Raw genomic sequence first — 18,134 nt, 5'->3', positions numbered from 1 at the left:
TAATGGATGGTCTGTTACCCTGGCTTAATTTTAGCTGCTGATATTAAGCTTCTCCATCATCTCTTCTCATAGATGGAGTAAATTTTAATTCTGTATGCTCCATCTGGAAAGGTCCATGTGTATAGTCACCATTTGTTTATTGATAAAAAGGTATTTGTGATGAAGAAAGTGTTGGTCTTGCAAAATTATAGTTGGTCTTGCAAAATTAATTCACAGCTTTGTTTCTATTACTTAGGCCATATTTTTCAATTACTGATCCTTCTTTGTTTCTAACTTTTGAATTCCAATGGCCAATAATTATCAATGCATATTGATTGCATATTGAGCAAATCATCAGAGAGGCTGGATTATAAGAATAAGAGTGTGGCATCAGAATCGGAGGTCCTGATGGCTCACTCCATTCACGTCATTACGGCCGACTCTACTTTGAGCACGCAGCTCTTCCTCAGTAATATTTTGTGTGCCTTCTAACTAGAGGGGCTAATCTTTTGGCACTGTATCTAAAATGTTCTGCTTCATAGTTGACTTCTATTATAGTAATTCTTGCAATAATAATGTATATGTATGCTTTAAAAATAAATTCACATCCCTTTTATTTCCCCTAAGTGTAGCATAATTTTCAAACTTTCAGTGATTGAATTACATCTTTATCTTTACTTTTAGTTATGTTGATACCTGTGAAGAGAATAAAGAAATGTATTTTTCAAAGCAAAAATGAAACTGAAACTTATTTTTGTCTATGAATTTGGCTTAGTGCATCATTAGAGTTTTACAAAGATTTTTAGTAAATAACATTTATTCCTAACGGGGAAGACCAAATAATAGTAATAACAAGGTATATCCATTATAATTCCAAAATAAAAGATTGTTGATGCAGTCTTAGAATTATTGTAATTCTGTATGTAAAATTCCAGAGGACCTGATTGGGATACTGGATTGTATGATGAAGGGGGTGCTACAGTTAGAGAGCTTCTTACTGAACTATATGGCAAAGTTGGAGAAATTCGGCACTGGGGCCTGATCCGATATATATCTGGCATCTTAAGGAAGAAGGTGGAAGCCCTTGATGAGGTACTATAAATTCTTCTTTAAGTATTCTGTTTAAACCAAATCTAAATGTGGAAGTCTTTTTTGTAATATTGTTTTTCTTAAGGCAACTATAGATTCTAATATGTTGAAATATTGTCTTTCCCATCTAAAATTTCTGATTTTCATTTAACTTTTTGTTTGTGAATGACAAATATACATTACTGAACCATAAACATCGTTGAAGTATAAACACTATAATATCTAAGAGGTCTATGGATTAAGAATGACTTTACAGTAGGCTAATTGTTTCTATCTCTAGGAACAGAAATACCTCATTTTTCTATCTAATCTTCATGATATTTCGCTAGAAAGAGTGTTTGGTGTCATTAAGTTGACTTAAGGCAAAAGTGTGGAGAATGAGAGTCAGGAGAAATTTTCATGGAAATGTGATAATGAAGGATAATGATGTTATGCTTTCTCTTCTTAGGCCTGCACCGACCTTCTCTCTCACCAGAAACATTTGACAGTGGGACTCCCCCCAGAGCCTCGAGAAAAGACCATCTCTGAGTATGTTTTTTCCAGTGGGTTTATTCAAGCTTCTTTTGAAGAACTCGATAAACTGACCACAATTCTCTTGTCCAAATCTGTCTGTAGATAGATAATAGTGCCCTACATGTTTGTACTTCTTTTGGATATACTCAGTGAGGATGTTAATAATAGGGCATGAGTAAATGAAAGAGAAAATCCAGAAGAAGTAGAACTCAAAATTTTGTGTTCTTACGGAATTTCCAAAATCTCCCATTCAAAAGACTAAAACAAGCAGAACAATTAGCATTGAAACCAAGGGGGAAAAGTCAGCTATGCTTTGCAAAGAGAAGGTGGGAAAAAGGGCCCAGGTGCTGATGAAAATCCATACTGCTCAAGAATAAAATGGGTGAAGTCAAAAAGAAAAAAATGGATGGATATTTGTAGAGCATAGTTATTTAGCACACCTTCAAGATGGCCACTACCTTAGTTCTGCCAGAGCCTCCAATTGGAAACAGTGCCCTAGGATAGGCTGTGACTGGAATAGGTGAATAATTATGAGTGAGTTTCGAATGGAAAGTTTTATTATGTGCAAGTCTTCCTTCTGCTACTCATAATGCTAATAAACTCATCTACATGAAATCTTAATTTGCTTAATATTCATGTGCTATCCATGCCAAAATTTAAATCTAAAGTAGGCTATATTTCTAAAAAATAATTTTAGAAGTACTCTATCTTTATTCATAAGCTGTCTGAAAAATCTCTTTTTATACTAGGAAATAATTTAAAACAAGATTATTTCCCATACCAAGGAATCCTGTTAGTGTAAGACTTACACATTTTGCTGTTAACTGAAAAGTTGTCAGTTCAAACCCACCTGGCATTCTGTGGAGGGAAAGAGCTGGTGACCTGCTACTGTAAAGACTACAGACTAGGAAATGGTGGGGCAGTTCTACCATGTCCTATAGAATCGCTATGAATGAGAACTGACTTGAAGTCACAAAACAGTAAACATTTACCTTTCAGTAATATCACTGTCACCAGGGTAGCGAAAAGTTTATTTTCATAAACAAAGCATAGTCGAGATGTGGATCATAATTAGGAATAAACTAAGAAGTGAGCAGGAATACCTTTGCTGACATCTGCATGTGTCTCCTTCCTAATTTAGATCCATGATTTCTAATGCCTCTAACTTCTGAAAGACATGAAAAAAAAGTAATCCTAGAACCATGTGCCATGATATCTGCCATGGAACTGTCAAGTGTCCATTATATTTTCAGAAAAATAGTTCGGAGACTGGTTCTTGAACATATAAGCTTTTTACTGTGGAACATTCAAGAAAAGGTGACATGGTCCATGTCTCCAGTTTCAACAAGAGAGTCAAAAGCATGGGAGGATATGTGCATAAATATGTGTGTGGAGTTCTTTGGGTTTTTAAAAAAATCATTTTATTGGGGGCTTGTACAACTCTTATCACAATCCATTCATCAATTGTATCAGGCATATTTGTACATATCCTGCCCTCATTCTTTTCTAGACATTTACTTTCTATTGAGTCCTTGGTATCAGCTCTTTCCACCCCCATCCCTTCCAACCCCCCGCCACTCTCATAACCCCCTGATAGATTGTACATTGTTATTATTTTCATCTCTCACACTGACCATGGTTTCCCTTCCCCCGTGTTTTCTGTTGTTCTTCCCCCTGTAGCGGGGTGTGTGGTTATGTGTTGATCATTGCGATCGGTTCCCCTTTTCTCCCTTCCGCTCCCCCTCTGCCTCCTACCCTTCTGGTATTACTATTCCCACTTCTGTTCCTGGATTCTGTGTGTTGTGAGCTACTATCCCTTTTTATACCTGTGTACATGTTCCAGTCTAGTCTGAACTGGGAAGCAGCACTGGGGTCATGGTAATGGGGGGTGAGGAAGCCTCAAGGAACCAGAGGAATATAGTGTGTTTCATTATTGCTTTACTGCACCCTATTAACTCATCCCTTACTTGTGGCCCTTCTGTGGGGAGATTGTTCCACTGTCTATGGATGGGCATGGGATCTCTGCCCCAGGCCCCCTCATTCTCAAGAATATGCTTTTGTTTGTTATTTGTCTGCTGATGCCTTTTACCTGGTCCCTATGACTCCTGATGCTCGCACCGGTGGTGTGCTTCTTCCATGTGGACTTGCTTCACTGCTGAATGGCGGCTTGTATAACTTCAAGCCTTTAGACCCCAGACGCTATATCTTTTAATAGCCGGGCACCATCTGCCTTCTTTACCACATTTGCTTATGTGCCCATTTTGTCTTCAGCGATTGTGTTGGGAGGGTGAACATCCAGACTGCCAATTGGTTAGAATAAAGTGTTCTTGTATTGAGGGAGGGTGTGAGCATAGGCCCAAAGTCCATCCCCTACCTCTGTGTATGGGCAATGTCATAGTCAGAATACCTACCTATATAGGATAGGCACGGGAGGCGTGCCCGAAGAGAGAGCAGTGGGACTAACAGTCCTGGGGACACCTGGGAGGTGAGGGTGGTGGGGGAAGGGGGAAGTGAGTAGGCTGTGCCATCGACAGGGGAACAACTGGGGTGTTGGAGTCAATAACAAGGAGAAGATAAGGATCTGAGGCGGGGAGAGGTGTCAGAGTAATAGCAAACTAGCTAAGAGGAGGTACCAAGAGGCAGAAATAAGGGGAAAGTGACAGTGGGGCAGGAGGAAGGTAAACGGAAACAGCGGAAGGACCTAGGAAGCAAAGCAATGACTAGAGGTATACACATAGTTGTGTACATATGTAAATACATTAATCCTCAAAAATAGAGGTATTGGCCCGTGTACATATATTTATATGGCAATGTATGTGTTTGTATGTGTGTAATGTGATAAAAGAATATGAAATCAATCAAGTAGAGCGGTTCTATTGTGATGACTATCATAAGTAGATTCTGATGTAAATTAAATACCTCATTTTTTCTACTTTTGATTATTACTGCCTTTGGGATCTTTATAAATCTCATCTGTATTTGTCTTTGGAGATTGAAAACATTACATATAAAATGACAGATATATTTTAATACTGTATAGAGATGCAGATAGAAAAATGTATGAATCATTAAAATATTACTTCAATGGTGGAGCTGAATGTCAGTTCTAGTAATGACTCTGGATCATCTGGATTATCCTTGGTAATGTGAATTGCATTTATAGTCAGAAAATTAGTAAGAGTTATCTACATAGTCCTTTTCTTTTTTTCTTATTTTATTTGAGGTAACATTTCACTGCTTCCCAAACCTAACTGTCAGTATTAGCAAAGTGTTTGGGTCCATGTTTTTCAACAAGCTTAGTTTAGGAAATTAAATTCATATGACAGTATTTTGAATAATAAATCATAAAATTGAACATCTGTGATTGAATATCTGAGAATGATAAGTAGTACATATTGTTAATGATAAGATGTGCCAGGGAAAAAAATTAAAAGGTTGTAAGTGTGATTCATCACAATTTGAAAAAGTCATTGACTACCTATGATATTCTGTGTGACATAAATGTAATAAAATGGCTTCCAAAAGGCGCAGTTTGAAATTACTGTGTTACTTTATAGCAATAATAGTTACCTGCCAAATATTAAGGACCAGTTATGAAAGACAGTCTGGAAATATATCATGGGGTACATTTAAAATAAAACATTAAAGAAGGAAGATAATCTAGGTAGAGAGAAGAAAAATTCTTTAGTTGATATGAGCCAGAATCACTTTGAGCAGGAAATGTTACCAAGGTGCTGAACTTTGAATATGAGAAGAACCAGAATGCTACTGGTATTTATGAGATAGTGAATCAGTGACAGATTTGGGGAGAACTTTGAATTTTTTCAATACCTTTAGGTTTAGATAGTGATAGAATTTTGTCGTTCTTTATTTTATTGTCTTCTTCCTTAGACCTTTGCCCTATGAAGCACTTACGGAGCTAATAGATGAAGCCAGTGAAGGGGACATGAGCATTTCAATCCTTACACAGGTAAGCATAGGTGCAAAATCTCATGTGGTAATTGATTTTTTTACTCTTTGTCTTCATTTGATCTAAAAATTTCCTAAGATCACAAAATATGTATTAGTACCTCTGGATCATATTTTTTCTCTATCTCCATTCTATATGCAGGAAATTATGGTATATCTTGCCATGTATATGAGAACTCAGCCTGGCCTCTTTGCTGAAATGTTTCGCCTTCGAATTGGTCTAATCATACAAGTTATGGCCACAGAACTAGCTAACTCCCTCCGATGCTCAGGTATCCAATTCAGTAACTATTTTAGGCAGGATCTACTCTTAAAGTAGGCGTATATAATTTTAGATCAGACAGAAAAGAAAGCTAAGACATTTTTATCAGTCATTCAGAAGCTGTATATTGAAATCACATTCCCACGTTAGGCTACTTAAACAGGTGAAAGAATGGCAAATTTTGCTATTGTGTTTGCAACTTCAAAATTCTATATCCGCACTTCAGATTCTACTTACATAACTCCTGTTGACTATTCACATTTCCTCTTAACTCTTGGAGTGATCTGGGGAATGCATTGTATATGACTAAGGCAGACTAGTTTGGATTTGAACAGTGGAGGTTCTGGATACAAATATTGACTCACTATATCAGCTCATCAAAGTATTCCAAATGCTCCCATAAAGATTTACAATGCCCAAATCCCTATGTAGGTTCACTATAAGTTGAAATCAACTCAGTGGCAGTAGGTTTGATTTGGCTTTTTGGTTTTGAAAACATGAGGACCCATTGGTGTGATGCTGAACAGGTTTCAGTGGACCTCCTAGCCTAAGGCAGTCTAGGAAGAAAGGCCTTGTAAGCTACTTCTGGAAATAAGCCAGTGAAAACCCTATGGATCAAATGATGCGATCTGTAACCAATCATGAGGATAGCATATAGCTGGGCAACATTTCACCCCATGGTCCATGGGGTTGCTGGGGGTTTGGCAAGGCTAATCACAGCAACATAGATACTGCAGAGCAGAATATAAAATGGGGGGGGGAATAAGGGGCCATAGTACATGACTCTTGCTTTTCCATTGATGTAGTTAATTACAAAGCATTTGTTTTCAACAAAAATGATGAAATAATAGAGATGGAATAGAAAAATAAAATCACAGTAGCAAAACTCCATTTTAGCCATTGTTTCAGTTAAATTTCCCCCAATTGAGCCATTAACAAGTAGCAAAATAGATTGGTTGGACTCTAACTTAAATGAAATACATACAGAAATTTACATGGTAAATAACCCTTTTAGGGAAGAGAGATAACAATTATTTTATAATTACTATATGCCAAACCAGGAGCCCTGGTGGCATCGTGGACTAGGCCCTGATTTGCTAATCACAATGGCCACAGTTCAAACCCAGCAGTCGCTCCATGAGAGAAAGACGAGGCTGTCTACTCCCATAAAGATTTAAAGTCTTGGACACCCAGAGGCAGTTCTAATCTGTCCCATAGGGTCACTATGAATGAGAATTGACACCATGGAGTGAGTATATGTCAGACAATGAACCTTCCTGGTGCAAGGTTCGAATCTGCTAGCTGCTCCATGGCAGAAAAGTGAGAGAAGTTTGCTACCATAAAGATTTACAGCCTTGGAAACCCTAGGGTAGGTCTACTCTGTCTTATATGGTTGTTACTAATTGAAACTGACTCAACGGCAGTCTTTTTGTTATTGTTGCTCTGTTTTACTTGTTTGCTGTTTTGTGTGTGTGTTTATATATCATACATTGCTTTATATTTACATACATTATCTAATTTAATCCTTACAACCTCCTGGAGAAAATGTTGTTTGCTATTTCTACAGAGAAGTATATTTGAACTCAGGTTAAATAATTTGCCCCAAGTTATGTAGCCAGTGAATATAACATTTTAATACAGTTCTGATCACAAATGATTTCTAGTTCACCACATTGTTACAGCTGCATTTATGGTACTATAGGATTCTCTAGCTGTGATATCAAGGCATGTTTTTCTGAGAGGGTCTGGTTGTTCACAATAAATCTCGAAATATGAGGGATAAACCCCTAAACAGTCTTTACTTTTATTAATTACCTATTTGGTATCCTTTTGTCTATGGATTCATCAAAATCATGGTTCTTTGTTGCTAATATGGTAAAGTAAATATCACTCGGTCTGATATTCAGCCTGGTCTTTATCGCCTACTTCACTAATCTTATCAACACCTATCCTTGGATATTGATACATACTCTGATTTTCAAATGATGTATTGTCTGTACTTCTCATTTGGCACTTAGTATGTACAATGTTTTACTATTGTTTATATGTTCCATCTCTCCAAAATAGATGGTCAAATTCTCAAGGTCAGGCACCATGTCATACCTGTTTGTGCTAACATTGTTTAAAATAATGACCTACATATGGTAAACTCTTATAAATGTTGAACCTTCATGAACAAGTTCAAGTTATCCTCTCAAATAATCTTTGTAATTTCATGGATTCATGTCTATTCTCTTTTAAGTCTTTAGATTTACACACGGAGGAGTTTAATTATTTTAGTCTAGCTTCATATTACAGGAGCCCCAGTGGTGAGTGATTACACATTGGGCTGCTAACTTCAAGGTCAGCAGTTCAAAACCACCAATCTTTCCTCAAGAAAAAAGTGGGATTTTTCTACTCCCTTAAAGGGTTATAGTCTCAGAAGCTGACAGGTACAGTCTTACCCTGCCTTGTAAGGCTGCTATGAGTCAGCGTCAACTCTACAGCAGTAAGCTTGGTTGGTTTTTGGATATTCATATAGTGGCCCCTTACATGCATTGCCCTTCTCTGAGTGGCCTCTAATTCCATTTCCTTTTTGTTCTTCTCGCCTTCAAATGAAGATACTATGAAGTACCATAAAAGTGGGGAGTGGGGCAGGGTGGTGGTGGTCTAGGAAAATAAGGAATAAATCAAGGATCTGGTTCATCCATAAAATACATAATCAGTGCTTCAATAATTAAGAATTTGTTGCAGAATACATAAGCACTATAGTTCCAGAACTGATTTTTAAGTCATATTCGTCCAGTCAAGTGACTTAGAAAATAATAATGGAAAGTAGGGACAGTATAGCAGGCCAATGAAAAACCTCTCTGTCCTCATGTCTCTGCTGCCTAGCTGAAGAAGCCACAGAGGGCCTCATGAGTCTCAGTCCTTCAGCTATGAAGAGCCTCCTTCACCACATTCTCAGTGGCAAAGAATTTGGCGTGGAGCGAAGCAGTAAGTTGGAATAACTCCATTTTTATTTTTTATTTCAAGATGTTTAAGTGTCTCTTAGTTTTAAAATGTTTCCTTTAATCAGAAGAACTTCTTAGCTCTACATAAACACAAGAGTAAGTTTTCAAATTATTATTAAAGAATCAAAGAAACCAATAATTTATTAAACAAAAATATCAAAATATGAGTTTTTGCTCCTCAACCTAGCCTCTACCCAAGTGTATACACCTCTGAAGGCAGTCTCCATCTTTCTCACCTTTCTTGAGGATGTGCACAATCCTCGATTTACATCACATCAAAGTGGCAGCTTTGGCGCCCACGAGGTACTGAAATCATATTCCTTTTAAACATTCTTTCCGTTTGCGGAGCAAAAGTCTGGAGGGACAAGATTAGGGCTGTAGAGTGAAGGAAGTTAGAATTCCTAGTGAAATTCTCAGAGAAGGGCCTTTGCTGTCCTTAAAGGATGAGCAGCTGCATTGTCCTGATGGAGGGAACAATCCTTGGCAGAGCTTTTCTGGCCTTTTCCTCACCAATACCACTTTCCGTTTTCTTAAAACCTTTCCATAGCAAGTCTTCATGACTGTCCTGTGTCCTTCAAGAAAATCTACCAAGATTACCTCATTAGACCCCCCAGAACCTTCTGAGCTGACCACAGATTCCCTCAGAAACAGTGTTTTGATTAGACTCTGTATGTGTGTGAATTGATTTTTTTATGATAACGGCCTCATACAATATTTACTCTTTTGTGAATGACTTATTTCATTCAACATAATATCCTGCAGGTTCGTGCATGCTATGAGAAGAACAGCTTTAATTATTTCACACATTCATTGTTATTCTTTTAGGGTGTATAGTATTCCATTGTATATAAGGACCACAGTTGGTTTACCCATTCTTCTTTTGATGGGCATTTAGGTTGTTTCCACCTTTATTGCCGCTGTGAATAGGGCTGTGACGAGCATGGGTATACGACCATCTATTCATGGCACAGCTCTGGGTTCTCTAAGATATACTTGTGACCGGGGGATTATTGGATCATGTGCTGTTTCTATTTCCAACTTTTTAAGGAAGTCCCAGACTACTTACCACTGTGGTTGCACCATTTTACCATGCTACCAGCAGTGTACGAGGCTTCCAGTCTTCAACGCCATCACCAGCGTTTGTTGTTTCCTGCTTTTATTTTCAACTTTGTTACCGATACTGTGGTGAAATGACATCACATTGTTAGTTTGATTTGCATCATAAGCATTTCTTCATGTGTCACCGGTCTTCTTTGTTTTATTATTTTTAAACATTTTATTAGGGGCTCATACAACTCTTATCACATTCCATACATACACATACATCAATTGTATAAAGCACACCTGTACATTCCTTGCCCTAATCATTTTCTTTTTTTTGACATTTTATTAGGGGCTCATACAACTCTTATCACAATCCATACATATACATACATCAATTGTATAAAGCACATCCGTACATTCCCTGCCCTAATCATTTTCAAAGCATCTGCTCTCCACCCAAGCCCTTTGCATCAGGTCCTCTTTTTTTCCCCTCCCTCCCCGCTCCCCCCACCCTCGTGAGCCCTTGATAATTTATAGATTGTTATTTTGTCATATCTTGCCCTATCTGGAGTCTCCCTTCCCCCTCCTTCTCTGCCGTCCATCTCCCAGGGAGGAGGTCACATGTGGATCCTTGTAATCAGTTCCCCCTTTCCAACCCACTCACTCTCCACTCACCCTCCCAGCATCGCCCCTCACACCCGTGGTCCTGAAGGTATCATCCACCCTGGATTCCCTGTGCCTCCAGCCCCCATATGCACCAGTGTACAACCTCTGTCCTATCCAGTCCTGCAAGGTAGAATTTGGATCATGGTAGTTTGGGGAGGAAGCATCCAGGATCTGGGGGAAAGCTGTGTTCTTCATCGGTACTACATTGCACCCTGACTGACCCATCTCCTCTCCTAAACCCCTCTATGAGGGGATCTCCAGTGGCCGACACTTGGGCCTTGGGTCTCCACTCTGCACTTCCCCCTTCATTCAATATGGTATATATATATATATATATATATATATATATATATATATATATATATATATATATATTCTTTTTTTTTTTCATGATACCTTATAACTGGTCCCTTTGGCACCTCGTGATCGCCCCGGCTGGTGTGCTTCTTCCATGTGGGCTTTATTGCTTCTGAGCTAGATGGCCACTTTTTCACCTTCAAGCCTTTAAGACCCCAGACACTATCTCTTTTGATAGCCGGGCACCATCAGCTTTCTTCACCACATTTACTTGTTCACCAACTTTGGCTTTAGCAGTTGTGTCAGGAGAGTGAGCATCATAGAGTGCAAATTTAATAAAAGAAAGTATTCATGCATTGAGGGAGTGCTTGAGTAGAGGCCCAAGGTCCTTCCGCCACCTATGTCTTTTGCCTATTTTCAATTTGGATTATTTATGGGTTTGTTGTTATTTATGGGTTTGTTGTTGAGGTGTTGAAGTTGATTACTATAATCTTTTGAGATTAGATTCTGTTATGGTTAGAGTTTATGTTAATTTTATGTACCTCTGAGAAAGGAAATGCAGATTTGACAAGTGTATTAAGTGCAATGGAGAGTACTTTGAAGGTGAAAAGGTTGTTTTGCAAATAAATACATAGCTCTGGTAAAAAAATTCCTGATTTTTTTAGTACCCCTTTGTAGACCCTTATCTGATAATATAATTTCCAATCATTTTTCCCAGTGTAGGTTCTCCTTTTACTCTTTGGGTGAAATATTTTTTTGTGTATTGTGTTCAGTTTTTAAGCTGTTTCAGTCCTCCCATTTGTTTTACGCTATTTGTATGTTTTCAGTTATGTATAATCATCTATTTAGGTCACATGTCAGGACCACTAATTTTGTCCTTACTTTTTCTTTCATGATCTCTATAATTTCATTTTAATATTTCTGTCTTTGAAGCATCTTCAGTTGTTTTTGTATATGGTGGGTCCTGTTTGATTTTTCAGTAAATGGATAATATAGTTTTGCCAGTACCATGTGTTAGAGGACTATCTTGTCTCCATTTTTCATTCTTTGTGTCAAAGATCAGTGGTCCATGAGTAGACAGATTTACTTCAGGGCTCTCAATTCTACTCAATTCTATTCCATTGGTTTATGTGTCTGTTGTTGTACTATCCCTGGGCTATGTTGACTACCATTGCTGTGGAGTAGGTATTGAGACTGGGAAGTGTGAGTCCTTCTACTTTGTCCTTCTTCAGCAGTGCTTTGCTTATGTGGGGTTTAATGCTGGTGATTGTTTTTGCCTCGCCTTAGAGAGTAATGATGGGATCTGAATCCAGACTGCCTTCTAGCTATAGATTACTTTTGGTTTCTCATAGATGAATCCTTTTTTCCTTCTGAAGACACCATAAGAATACTAAGACTAGTGTAATACTGAGAGAACTATGCGCAGCCACCCACTGATCACAGATACATGTTCGAGTACATTTTGTTTGGAATTAACTCGTGCATGTCTGAATTAGAACCCTAGCAGCAATACTTTCTGGCTTCTGAGTATAGAATCCCAACACATAAAACAATTAAAAACAAAGTTGTGTGACAAAAATATGAAAACCACTGTGTGTGTCATTTTTAATTTAAATGATGTAATTACTAAGTGATTTTTTTTATTCCTTACATTATCTCATCTCTATCTTAGGACATTGCTATCGGAACATAAAACTCTAAGACTAGTAATTTATATAACCTGAAATTTTCTTGCATTGTAATTGGAAATAACTTAGTATTGCATTCAGTGTTAAGAGTGCATGTAGTTGCTACAGCACACCTGATGTATCTGTCACAAACTAAACTTCCATCTGCACGTGTAGTCTTGATAGTGGAATGAAGACTGGCATTTTGTGTCTAGTACTTAAAACAACAGAGCAAATGAAAAAGGTTATCTGTTATGCTCAAAGTTTAGGCTTAGGGCAAATACATGTAATGTCAGATTGATAGATAGTAGATCTTCGAGTGGTTAAAGAAAGTTATAGAGCAGGGTTTCTCAAGCCTTACTGTGGATAAATCATCTGGGAAATCTTGCTAAAAGGAAGATTGTGATTCACTTGGTCCGACATGGGACCTGAGATTGTATTAACAAATTCTCAGGTGATGTTGATGCTACTGTTCCATAGACCACATGTCAAATAGCAATGTTGCAGTGACTGGGTGATGGTGGTGGTGATGGTGGTTTTTTTATTAAGTTAAATATTATGGTGTACATCTAGGTATGTTTAATGTGATGGGGACAAATCTGACCTGATTATCTTCTCTTTTTATCTTTAATGTTATAGTTCGTCCCATGGATTCAAATGTCAGCCCTGCTATTTCTATCCATGAGATTGGTGCTGTTGGAGCAACCAAAACAGAACGAGCTGAGATCATGCAGTTAAAAAGTGAGATAAAACAGGTAAGACACTTGGGAAATTTCCTAGGATATTGGCAGGTTTAAGAACATTCTTTTGGAACAAGACAGCCAGCATGCAGCATATCACCAATGGAACACACAATATACTTCTAGTTCTTTAATGCTTTCTCCCCCACACACACTATCATGACCCCAGTTCTACCTTACGAATCTGCCTAGACCGGAGCATGTGTACTGGTACAGGTAAGAGTCCTGAACACACAGAATCCGGGGCAGATAAACCCCTCAAGAACAGTAAGAAGAGTAGCAATACCATGAGAATAGGGACAAAGTGGGGGGAGAAACAGGAAACCGACTATAATGATCGATCAACAACTCCCCTCCACCCACCCCCAGGGGGACTAACAACAGAAATGTGGACAAAGGGAGACAGACGATGGTGTAAGATATAAAAATAATAATAATTTCTAATTTATCAGGGGCCTATGAAGGTGTGAGGGTGGGGGAGGGAGGGAAAAACGGGGAGCTGAAGCCAAGGGCTTAAGCAGAAAGAAAATGTTTTTAAAACAATGATGGCAACATATGTACAAATGTGTTTGATTTAATTGATGTATGGATTATTACAAGAGCTGTAAGAGCCCCCAATAAAATGATTTATTTTTTTTTTAAATCCTTCTTTTGCAATCAGGTTTCATCCATAGCTTTGGTTTCATATGCTTGGTTTAGTTTGAATTATTTATTTTGCAGGTGGACTTTCATAGAATGAAAGTTAGATGAAACAGCTTGAGAATCCTTTAACATAGTTTAAGCTCCCTTTAGTCTGGTATAACTTGCATGTACTCTTGGCCATTTTATAAATAAATAACAAGTTGTTTGTTTCTCCTCTATCATTTTATAGATAGCTGTACTTTTTCTGGAACAAGTAACTTGATTTTAATAGCAAGGAAATGAAATCCTGAGTTTATCTTGTTAGAATTAACATGTAATTTTGAAATTAATTTTATGGAATTAAACCAGGATTTTTTAGATCTATAAATATATGATAGCGAGAAAACCAGATTAAGATAGGATCTTAAAAAAAAACAAACCATTTCCCCCAGGGGGTTGATTGACAAGGAGATCTTCAACGGGAGTCAAAGGCAGATAATTAAATATAGATCCAGGAATGGGTTTGTGGCTCCACGAAATCTTAACTCGAATTTAAGAACAATTAGTTCTTACATCATGGTCCTGCTTGATGCTCAGTCTCAGGAAGGGAACACAGAAGATATGGGTGCTATAGCAAAGTGTGGTGAAGAAAGTAGATGGTGACTGGCTATTAGATAAAATAGTATCTGGGATCTTAAAGGCTTCTTTCCAAGCAAGTAGCCATTTAAATGAGATGTCAACTAAGACCACATGGAAGAAGCACACCAACATCAGTCACTACAGGACAGTAAATCATATAATCCAAAGCTGAAGTAGGGAATAGTATAAGATGCTAAATTGTGAGAATCTGGTTTGCAGAAGGCTATGGATGACCATGGGATCCCAAGATACATTTGTGTAATCTGTATAGGAAATAAGCCCCTAGTGACTTCCCTTCATCCATAATAGAGGGTTGCCAAACAGAGTTCATTGGAGAGATGACTATAGAAATTCAAAATGATAAACCTGGTTTAAATAGTTAAAACCTTATCAGTTCATCATTCCCCTCTCTGATGCACGTTAGACCTGATCTGGTTTTCATATTTTCTGGCTTGTTTTTGTTGTTGTTGTTCATATTAGGGTTTAGCTCAGATGTGTTTTGTCATTGGGGTGACCCTCTTGGATTTTTGTTATATATTTGTCTGGTTTTCAGTATATGAATCCCAGGATTGATGAACCTATAAGGACAGCAAGTAGAATAAGTGTTTCAAGGGAGGGGGTAGTATTGTAGGGGGGGGGAGTAAAAGGGAGCTAATGTAAAGGAGCTCTTCCTATATTACACAAAGATATTTTAGCACAAAATTCCATAATTTCTTTTTTTAAATCTCTAGGAAATCATGCAATTTTAAAATCTACAAGTTAAGAGAGTACTGATTTGGTTTTTCATGATAGCATTTTATTGAAAAGTTTAAACCTATCTCTCCTACTTTCAAGATAGAATTATAATAAATTATAGTATTATAATACATACAGAAGAGAAAAAAATGGAGATATTATTGGATTATTTGCTTGTATTTTAAGAAGGCAATTAGAAGAAAAATGAAACAATGCTTGAAGCTTAATTCAAAGTAGCTTCATTTTAGCTCACTCCTTAAGGAGTCTTTCATATATATATTTATGTAATAGCAAAAATAAGAATAAAACAAGAAAGTTCTCTGTAATAGAAAAGTTTTCACTTTACAGCTTTTTTTCCTATAGATAATTTGGTAAACTGTACAATTTCCTATTTGGAGGGCGAAAACTACCTTCTTTAATAAATAAAATTATTGATGTTGTTGGTAAACTATCCTTGTTTGGGTTGAGAGCAGTCGACTAAACACATTACAGTTATTTTTAATCATTTTATTGGGGACTCATACAACTCTTATCCCAATCCATACATACATCAATTGTGTAAAGCACATCTGTACATTCGTTGCTCTCATCATTCTCAAAACATGTGCTCTCCACCCAAGCCCCTGGCTTTTCCCCATTCATCCCCTCTCCCCCCACCCATGACCACTTGATAATTTATCAATTATTTTGTCATATCTCACACTGTCCGACATCTTCCTTCACTCACTTTTCTGTTGTCTGACCCCCAGAGACGAGGTTATATGTAGATCCTTGTAATCGGTTTCCCCTTTCCAACCCACCCTCCCTCCACCCTCCCAGTATCGTCACTCTAGGCACTGGTGCTGAAGGAATCGTCTGTCCTGGATTCCCTGTGTTTCCAGTTCCTATCTGTACCAGTGTACATCCTTTGGTCTAGCCAGATTTGTAATGTAGAATTGGGATCATGACAGTGGGTGTGGGGCAGGGGTGGGGGAGGAAGCATTTAGGAACTAGAGGAAAGTTGTATGTTTCATTGTTGCTAAACTGTACCCTGACTGACTCATCTCCTCTTTGTGAACCTTCTATAAGATGATGTCCAGTTGCCTACAGATGGGTCTTGTGTCCCCAAACTGCAGTCCCCCTCATTCACAATTATTTGATTTTTTGTTCTTTGATGCCTGATACCTGATACCTGATCCCTTCGACACCTCATGGTCACACAAGCTGGTGTGCTTCTTCCATGTGGGCTTTGTTGCTTCTGAGCTAAATGGCTGCTTGTTTACCTTCAAGCTTTTAAGACCCCAGATGCTATGCCATTTGATAGCCGGGCACCATCCACTTTCTTTACCACATCTGCTTATGCACCTGCTTTGTCTTCAGCTATCGTGTTGGTGAGCATCACAGAATGCCAGTTTAATAGAACAAAGTATTCTTGCATTGAGCGAGTACTTGAGTGCAGGTCTGTCTAAATAAGATAGGCTGCATGAACAATCTGGAGGAGAAAACAACGGGACTGACAGTTCCGGCGGAACATGGAAGAAAGGGAGGTGGAGTGAAAGGGAGTGGTGTTAACAAACCCAGGGACAAGGGAACAACAAGTGATCCAAATTGATTGTGAGGAGGGTGTAGAGGGCCTGGTAGGGTGTAATCAAGGGTAATATAACCGAGTGGAATTACTGAAACCCAAATGAAGGTTGAGCATGATAGTGGGACAAGAGGAAAGTCAAAGGAAACAGAGAAAAGAGCTAGGAGGCAAAGGGCATTTATAGAGATTTAAATAAAGGCATGTACATATGTAAATTTATTTATATATGAGGATGGGGAAATAGATCTATTTATATATATTTATAGGTTTACTATTAAGGTAGCAGATGCACATTATAGTTATTTATAGTCATACAATATTGTTTACATATTTATTATATACTTAAGAGTCTTAAGTACATGTTTCTAGGTAGGTTGTTGTTTTAAGGTACTGTCCAGTTGGTTTCAACTTGTGGTGATCACGTGTATGTACAGCAGAAAAAAACACTGCCTGGTCCTGTACCATTCTCATAACTGTTGCTTTGTTGCAACCTGTGTCTGCCCATCTTGTTGAAGATCTTCCTCTTTTTCACTAACCCTCTGCATTACTAATTATGAAGTGCTTCTTTAAGGACTGGCCCCTTCTGAAAGCATCTTCAAAGTAAGTGAGACAAGTTTTGCCATCTTTGATTCTAAGGAGTATTCTCTTACTAGCTGAGCACAGATGGTCTGTGCCACTCAGATACCTTCTACAGACCATTCTGGCCATCTCCTTCTAAAAAGAGAATTGTTTGCTATTCAGAAATCCTATGATACATTTAATATTTTCACCATTACCATAATTCACATGTATCAAGACTTCTCTAGTCTTCCTTATTCTTTGTCTTTATTTATTCCTCCTTCCATGCATATAGTGTGATTGAAAATACCATGACTTGGGACAGTAATATCTTAGTCCTCAATCTACTTTGGTATATCAGTTTTTCCCTTTTACATCCATTGTATATAAGTCTTCAAGGGAGCCGAAATCATTGGCATTAATATTTAGAGCAGTGAAAACCCTAAAATGTTCTTAAATTCCTTGTTTAAATATTGGTTTCCATCTGCACCTGCCTATCTGGTATTTTGTATGGTCCTACACCCTTTTCTTTCTCGCTTACAAGTGTTCCCTTTCCTAATTGTGGGGGGAAATGGACTTTTTAAGATTGTTCCTGGGTACTATTGAGTCCATTCTGACACACCACAACCTTTGCAACAGAGTAAAACTACCCTGTGGTTTTTCTTGGCTATAAATTTTTTAAATTGTACTTTGGGGGAAACTTTACAGAGTATATTACTTTATATTCAACAATTTATATGCATTTTGTTTCACAACATTGATTGCATTTGCCTTAACATAAGAGCACTCTTTCCCCTT

At 37.8% G+C, this 18,134-nt stretch overlaps 1 protein-coding gene across 2 annotated transcripts in view; it reads left to right on the top strand.

Moving 5' to 3' along the window:
• PHKA1 (phosphorylase kinase regulatory subunit alpha 1) overlaps positions 1–18,134 on the top strand; it is a 274,019-nt gene that overhangs the window by 214,721 nt on the left and 41,164 nt on the right. For both annotated transcript variants that reach the window (XM_075538855.1, XM_075538854.1), the window contains 6 exons: positions 915–1,071; positions 1,517–1,596; positions 5,473–5,551; positions 5,693–5,822; positions 8,687–8,788; positions 13,119–13,234. In XM_075538855.1, the coding sequence (XP_075394970.1) occupies positions 915–1,071; positions 1,517–1,596; positions 5,473–5,551; positions 5,693–5,822; positions 8,687–8,788; positions 13,119–13,234 (664 nt within the window). The remainder of the gene's footprint in view (positions 1–914; positions 1,072–1,516; positions 1,597–5,472; positions 5,552–5,692; positions 5,823–8,686; positions 8,789–13,118; positions 13,235–18,134) is intronic.

The sequence above is a fragment of the Tenrec ecaudatus genome, chromosome X (assembly GCF_050624435.1).
Source record: "Tenrec ecaudatus isolate mTenEca1 chromosome X, mTenEca1.hap1, whole genome shotgun sequence".
Taxonomy (NCBI): domain Eukaryota; kingdom Metazoa; phylum Chordata; class Mammalia; order Afrosoricida; family Tenrecidae; genus Tenrec; species Tenrec ecaudatus.
Note: the sequence above shows the minus strand (reverse complement) of the source record. Positions and strands in the feature narration are given on the sequence as shown.